The 8,539-nt window shown below is 32.9% G+C and overlaps 1 protein-coding gene across 1 annotated transcript in view; it reads left to right on the top strand.

The window, feature by feature from the left end:
* The first annotated feature begins 1,893 nt into the window (after positions 1-1,893).
* Positions 1,894-8,539, top strand: part of LOC135209860 (uncharacterized) — a 23,111-nt gene continuing 16,465 nt past the window's right edge. The window contains exons 1-5 of the mRNA XM_064242619.1: positions 1,894-2,084; positions 3,641-3,715; positions 4,387-4,508; positions 5,129-5,195; positions 6,738-6,871. Coding sequence (XP_064098689.1) covers positions 3,652-3,715; positions 4,387-4,508; positions 5,129-5,195; positions 6,738-6,871 — 387 coding nt within the window. The 5' untranslated portion in view covers positions 1,894-2,084; positions 3,641-3,651. The remainder of the gene's footprint in view (positions 2,085-3,640; positions 3,716-4,386; positions 4,509-5,128; positions 5,196-6,737; positions 6,872-8,539) is intronic.

The following is an 8,539-nucleotide window of genomic DNA, read 5'->3' as shown; positions in this document are numbered from 1 at the left end:
ACAAGCTTTCCATAGGTCTATTGCCTGCTGGGTTTAGGACTTTATTAAAATGAGCTTTCCATAGGTCTATCGCTTGCTGGGTTTAGGGCTTACAGGCTTCGTTATTTACTTTATCAAAACGAGCTTTCCACAGGTCTATCGCTTGCTGGGTCTAGGGTTTACAGGCTTCGTTATTACTTTATTAAAATGAGCTTTCCACAGGTCTATCGCTTGCGGGGTCTAGGGATAACAGGCTTCGTTATTACTTTATTAAAATGAGCTTTCCACAGGTCTATCGCTTGCTGGGTCTAGGGCTTACAGGCTCCGTTATTACTTTATTCAAATGAGCTTTCCATAGGTCTATCGCTTGCTGGATCTAGGACCTACAGGCTCCGTTATTACTTTACTAAAATGAGCTTTCCACAGGTCTATCGCTTGCTGGGTCTAGGGCTTACAGTCTCCGTTATTACTTTATTAAAATGAGCTTTCCATAGGTCTATCGCTTGCTGGGTCTAGGGCTTACAGGCTTCGTTATTACTTTATTAAAATGAGCTTTCCATAGATCTATCGCTTGCTGGGTCTAGGGCTTACAGTCTCCGTTATTACTTTATTAAAATGAGCTTTCCATAGGTCTATCGCTTGCTGGGTCTAGGGCCTACAGGCTTCGTTATTACTTTATTAAAATGAGCTTTCCACAGGTCTATCGCTTGCTGGGTCTAGGGCTTACAGGTTTAATCATTACTTCGTTAAAATGAGCTTCCCTTAGGCCTATAACCACACTTGCGTGGTCTAGCGTAGAGCTTGCAGGCTCATTATCAGTAGGCGTTTTTCGTGCAGTTTTTCGCCACGCTTGAATACTTGCAAGAACTACTGACGTCACGTTTGCATGCATGCAAGGCCATGCCAAATCCATCCGCCGTGACTGTACAGGAAACTGGTTACATAAACTCCAGCGCTTGTCATGTAAGCGGCGATCTCTAGGAGCAATATCTCTACTATTAGGACACCAATCGATTGAATTGAATGGTTGATTTGTTGTTTATGCACACTGCGTGGAAGACTTCCTCATAAGCGTACAAACGATCACTATTCAGGGGAGAAAACAGTTTTCTCCAATCCATTATGTTTTGTATCGAAAATATCATGAAATTGAACCCAGCTAGTTGATATTAACACTCTTAGCGAATATGATACTATTATTTTCTTTATATTTAATTGGTCAGGTATTAGTTTTTCTTATCAAATGGAGCCAGAACTATCAACTATTCTTTTCAGTCTGTTTAATATTTTTTTTAAGTCTGTTCAATATTTTTTTAAAATATTCTCCAATGATGAAAGCAAATAATTATCATTATTTATTTGTATGTCTGGTTATGAAAAATAATATTAAATTACCTCTTATTTTCAATATCATCACAGGAACTGTCTGTCTAGTAAATGATGAATTTCCAATGAGTTCTGGCTTTTAGTTTGTAAATATATAAATAAATAAATATATAAACAAATAAATAAATAAATAAATAAATAAATAAATAAATAAATAAATAAATAAATAAATAAATAAAACGTTAATCAGTTGGTCTTGTACGAAACTGGTACTAAAATGCGAATAAGTTGAAAAATATTATTCTGGCCTTGAGCCCTATTTTGCACGCAAGATGTTTATTTGGTCCGGTGGCTATATAACTAAGCAAATAATTTGACGCCAAACGTATGACGTCAAACGAAAGCGAAGAAAAAAATATTTATATATGAATAAAACATAAGTTCCTTCAACTTAGCCACGCGTGGTAAAAAATACACCACAGTTTAATCCATGTATTCAAATGGCTTAAGACGGGAGAACATTCACATATACACAGGTATTATGTGCAGTTTACCAGAGCGAGGAAGTGTAACGCTTAGCTTGCACACCTACGGGGCGTGTCTGCTTTCCGTATATATACAGGAGGGTTACAGGTATCGTTGGTCAGTTACCCTTAGTCCCTTACAGCCGTAGTCGCATTGACGAGTGTTCTCTGTTTTACCGTAGTGGGAAGCAGGCTGCCACTCCAGTTGTTTCAATCAGCCCCTCTCGTATCTTCTGCACTGTAAGGATCCACGCGGTAAGTTATGATTTTATTCTACCTTTAATTATTATCTCTCAACAGACTTATAGATACAGGCGTTAGGATTCATGAGTGACAGGAAAAATCCAGATGTACGGTTCGTTATCTTCTGTACTTCAAAAGATCAACGCTGTAAATGATTACCCGTTTCGTCTATACACAGTTACAGATGTGAAGACTCAATTAGTGGACAGTTAAAGTCCAGGTGTACCAGACATTTGAATGAAAAGACGACATTATAAAGAATCATTATCTATTTTCTTTGCAATACAGCACCGTCGACAACGTGAACAGATAGATAGATAGATAGAGAGATTGATACATAGATAGATAGACATAGATAAGCTGCTTACCCAGCAGAACCCATTGCTGCTTCACTTCCGGTGGTCAGACGTCATCATAATAAGTCTATTGTAGAAGTTCTAAAGTCATTCACACTGAATCCAGAGCATTAGATATGTCATTATTTGCTTATTTGTTAATTATTTTGTCATTATTCTATATAACTGTTTCTCTACAGTGCGGTTACTGTGTGAAACTGCAATTAAAATATCTTTCTAACTCAGGATTGCATAATATAGTCAGCCGTTAAATATTATAATAGAAAACGAAGGACGAAGAAGGTTTATCACTATAGACTAAACCATTTTCAAGAGCAAACTCGTTTCTCTTAAATGAGAGAGGGAGAGAGAGAGAGAGAGAGAGAGAGGGGGGGGGGGGATTCTGTTAGTCTCTAGAAACAGAATAACCCCAAAACGCTTAGCTGAAAGGAATAAACACCAAAACATCGGCCTAAGGTTGGTACATTTTGAACTCGCACCACAACATTACCCAATTTTTGTTATTATTATTATTATTATTATTATTATTATTATTATTATTATTATTATTATTATTATATTATTATTATTATTATTATATACTGCCATTATCATTGGACATTTAATCTACTTTCTCTCTGTAAGAATTATTATCCGGAAACATTTCTACCAATTGAGAACACCACAACGTGATTTTTACAAGTCTCTATGTTGTCTACGAATATGTGTATGCCTACATGGATTTAATTCTGTTACAAACAAGATACAACGTCACTGTTGCATATAAATGAGCTAAACATAATAAAAAAAAACAGCTAAAATAGGAGGATAAATAGAAGGGAGGGGAAATCACATCCGGTTATTTGGTTGCGTTTCGTTAGACCGACTACACCCACCAACACGCATGCGCAGCCCTACTCGCTTTTGTTTTTTGCGCTTAGACAGAGAACGTCAGTTGTCGTTAGTTACCTCACTATATTTCAAAAGTTGTGATATAAATATGAAGCATTTATATATATATATTAATTCAGATTAGAAGGCTTATCTTAAAAAATAATTTCATTCACGTGTAGTACGTTATTTGAGTTAGAAATATGCTTACTGCGAGCGCACACACACACACACACAGAGAGAGAGAGAGAGAGAGAGAGAGAGAGAGCGAGCGAATCACACTACACACCATTTGCAGACGTTTAAATTTCGAATAAATGTTAATTTTTCTCTTTTTTTCAGCTCTTGACAGGATGGCGGGATTCTTCCAGACGATCTTATTACTAATATCAGCGTCCGCAGCGGTGACTGCTAGCGGTAAGATTCTCTTATTCATTATGATAGTCTCACTCTTCAGATTCCTATTCCTAAGCCATGACAGTGTATGAGGTCTCAGATATTATTCAGTTGTAGTTTTATTCCGCTGTGGGTTGTAGTAATGTAGTAGATATCAGATGCCTAAGAGAAATAATGTAAACAAAATATGGCTTAATTCCTTATTTTTGCATGAAACACGATAGGTATTCGTACTGATATATATAGATCTACGTATTTATATAATTTTATATATATATATATATATATATATATATATATACACGTATATATGAATATATAGATATGTGTGTATACACACACACACACACACACACACACACACACACACACATATATATATATATATATATATATATATATATATATATATATATATATATGTGTGTGTGTGTGTGTGTCTGATCACATCACTGTGATTCATATATACGCACTAAGCTACAAATATCCTTTAATACCTAATTCGCTCTACCTCAGAACTAATATATTTTCATATATGTTAACATATATGGAAATATATCAATTCTGTGTTCGAGCGAATAAGATATTAAAGGACAATTGTAGCTTAGTGCATATATATATATATATATATATATATATATATATATATATATATATATATATATGTTGTTTACGAAACTCAAATCCCACAGGAACAGAGGCATTAGTAGGAGACGCCCTCGGTAAAATCAAGGAACTCGGTTGGCCAAGATGTCTGAGCGGGTTGGAACTTCCCAAGAAACTGGCGGAGGCATTCTCATCCTGCGAGCCACAGGTAACTTGGACATTATTACATTAACTGTCTTGCTTTTGTTCCATGACTTACAATAACCTTTCCGTCATTGATGCTATTGTAGTAGATTCACATCAACCGCGCATTTGATGTCTAGGCCAGTCCCTCGCGACGCTCCTGATTGGCTGTTGGCAAGCCAATCACTGGGCTGGAAACTCTCCTCAGTCTCTCTCGAGAGTTCACATGGGTAGGATCTAGGTATGTTCCACTTCTGAGGGATATACGTCTTTCACGGGAGGTGGAACATACATCCTACCTATGTGGACTCTCTCTCGAGAGACTGAGAGTTTCCAGCCCTGTGATTGGTTTATCAAAAGCCAATCAGGAGCGTCGTAAGGGACTGGCTTATGCATCAAAGGCACGGTTGATGTGAATCTACTATAGTAATATCTGCTCGAGTTTCAGCTGAAAAGATTCTTGGTATAAGATTCCAGAGAAATATTGTGCTATATCAGTTGCTTTTCTGACAAATAATCTTATTTTGTTTATATACCATTTTTATGTGTAGTCTGTTCGTCTAAGAAACCTTTCCAGAAAACAAAGTAAAATTTCTAATTTCCAAGATAATTTGACCACGAAAATATTATCTGCTGTTTTGACAGAATCTCAGGGAGATCAGGAGTCGAATGGACTCCATTTCGAACCGGACTACATTCTCCTCAATTGATGGTAAGAGAATACTGAATTTTATAGTTATTTAGAAAAAAAAAAAAATGTGCAGAAGTTTTTTCAGCGCAATCGAGTTTTCAAAAGAAATCTATCTGTCGGTGGTCTCGGTATAATGCTATACAAGCCGCTGCCAATGAAACCTTCTAATTAACCGCGGCCCTGGTCACCACCAGGCCGTGGTTGATTAAAAAGTTTCATTGGCCAGACGCACGATTATGGTTAAATTTAACCTTAAATAAAATAAAAACCACTGAGGCTAGAGGGCTGCAATTTGGTATGTTTGATGATTGGAGGGTGGATGATCAACAGACCAATTTGTAGCATTCTAGCCACAGTAGTTTTTAAGATCTGAGGGCAGACAGAATACAGTGCAGAAGGACAGACAAAGCGGGCACAATAGTTTTCTTTTCATAAAACTAAAAAAATCATTATTCTGGTTATATCCCCCACAGGTGGGTAGTGCATGCAGTGCACCGCGTACCTGAGACTTTGCAGCGTCTGTTCATCATAAACTCATTGATAAAAAAGATTTATTGATTAAAAATAAAAACTTCATAATCTAAATTTACAACAAATGTATAAACTATCCGGGAAAATATTCATAGGAAGGGTACAATAAATTCGAATTTAAATTTAACGATTAAATAAAGTACTTTTTGAATGTTGATTTAGTTTTATATATATATATATATATATATATATATATATATATATATATATATATATATATATTATATATATATATATATATATATATATATATATACATACAAACGTATAAGCCTTGTTAGATCCATGACTTATTAGAACATTAGAATTATTGCGATTAAACAAAGAAAAAAAATTCATTTAAAAAAAAAATTCATGAAATATAAGGAAAAATTTAAAATTTCATTTTACAAAAAAATAGTAATAAAAATATTCATGTTAATACAAATACGAATAGAAACCGGACGAAAAAAAAAAGTTTTTTCGATAATAATTATTTTGAATTTTTTATTTTTCAAATATTCATTAGAATTGTATAATGAGTACAAAGAAGATTTAACAGTGGAAAAACTTTTTTTTGATGCGAATTTGATTTTTTTTAAATATACCTTAGAATTGTATAATCAGTATACAAAGGAGATTTAACAGAGAAAAAAAAAATTTTTTTTAATGCGAATTTAATTTTCTTTTCATTTTTCAAATATTCATTAGAATTGTATGATCAGTACAAAGGAGATTTAACAGTGAAAAAAATTTTTTAATGCGAATTTTATTTTTTATTAAAGAAATAAATAGATAAATAATAAATTATTTTTAATTTTTATCTATCAAATATTCAATAAAATTGTATAATCAGTACAAAGGAGATCTAACAGTGTAAAAATTTTTTGAACGCAAAGTAAATTTTTTAAAAGAAATAAATCGATAAATGATAAATTATTTTTAATTTCTCATCTACCAAATATTCAATCAAATTGTATAACCAGTACAAAGGAGATCTAACAGTGAAATTTTTATTTATTTTTTGTTTTATCTATTTAATTTTTTTTAAAGAAATAAAAGCCATGACGGATCCAGTGTTCGCTGGATGCGTAGTTCAGCGAATGGATTACGCCAGGCAAAACGGATCCCTTGACAAAGGGATGGTGATGAAGGATTTCGACGACATCCAAACTCATTACATACTTGTAAGTCGTCTTACTTTTTACTTAAGTATTTCTTTACTTTTTCACTTGAATATTTCTCACTTCTTACTCAAATATTTCTCGATTTTTACCCAGACATTTCTTACATTTCTTGCTTGGTGTTTTCACGTTGCATGGAACCAGTATTTATTCAGCAACGGGTGACTTACTTTTTACTTAATTATTTCTTACTTTTTACTTAAATATTTCTTACCTTTTGCTCAAATGTTTTTTACTTTTTATTCTGGAGTATTTCGTACTTTTTACATAAATATCTCTTACATTTACTCAAATGTTTCTTACTTTTACTTCAACATTTCTTACTTTTTACTTGAATATTCATAAATTTTAATCATACATTTCTTATTTTTTACTTGAATATTCATAAATTTTAATCATACATTTCTTATTTTTTACTTAACCTTTCTTACTTTAATATTACTTACTTTTTACTTGAATATTTCTTACTTTTTACTTAAATATTTCTTCCTTCTTACATAAATATTACCTATTTTCTAAACTGATATTTTACTTTTTACTCAAATATTTCTTATTTTCTACCTAAATATTTTTTACTTTCATATTTTCGCTGTTCTCTGCGCCATTCACTCAATAAATTCCGGTGACAGAAATATCCATTATTTACTGAACGCATTATTTCAATTCAGTTAACTACCCCTCTTACGCCGAAGCCCTAAAAATCAAAACCTCTCCTGTATGCCGGCGCCGGTTTGGAGTGAGCGCGGAACCGGAAAAAATAATTTTTTCAAAAAAATCACAGCGCGCTTAGTTTTGAAGATTAAGAGTTCATTTTTGGCTCATTTTTTTTCATTGCCTGAAGTTTAGTATGCAATCATCAGAAATGAAAAATAATATCATTATCATATGTAAATAATACGATATATGGTAGCGAAAAAAAAAATTCATAGATAATTGTATTCAAATCACGCTGTGAAAAAAACGGTCAAAGCTAACGAGTTACTTTTTTTTTCGTTGTATTGTACACTAAATTGCAATCCTTTTGATATATAATACATAGTAAAACAATAAAAGCAACACCGGAAAAATATTATCACAAAATGATGTACGAATTCGTAACGCGCGGACGTAAAAAAATGTTATTTTCAAAAATTCACCGTAATTCTAAATAATGTTCTAGAGACTTCCAATTTGTTTCAAAATTAAGACAAATGATTGAATATTACGATACTATAAGAGTTTTAGATTAGAATTGCAGATTTCGACCATTTCGGACGAGTTAAATTTGACCAAATGTCGAAATTTTAATATATATATTTTTTTATATGCACATATTTCGAAGATGGAAAAAGCTACAACCTTCAATTATTTTTTATTGTATTCTTCATGAATTTGCGCACATTTTGATATATGAAACTCTATAAAAAGGCTAATATGAAAAGGAGCAAATATTAGGATAATGCGATGTACGTATTTCGGAGACTTGCGGCCGCGAATCGGCGCGCGGAGTGAAGGTAAATATATTTTTCAAAAATTCACCATAAATCACAATATTGTTTTAGAGACTTCAAATTTGTTTCAAAATGAAGAAAAATAACGGAATATTACTAGGCCGTAAGAGTTTTAGCTTACAATTGCGTTTTTCAACTATTTCGGTAGAGTCAAATTTGACCGAACGTGGTTTTTTTTTTC

This window comes from Macrobrachium nipponense, chromosome 38 (genome assembly GCF_015104395.2).
Source record: "Macrobrachium nipponense isolate FS-2020 chromosome 38, ASM1510439v2, whole genome shotgun sequence".
Classification (NCBI taxonomy): Eukaryota; Metazoa; Arthropoda; class Malacostraca; order Decapoda; family Palaemonidae; genus Macrobrachium; species Macrobrachium nipponense.
This window is presented reverse-complemented; position numbering and strand designations above follow the sequence as displayed.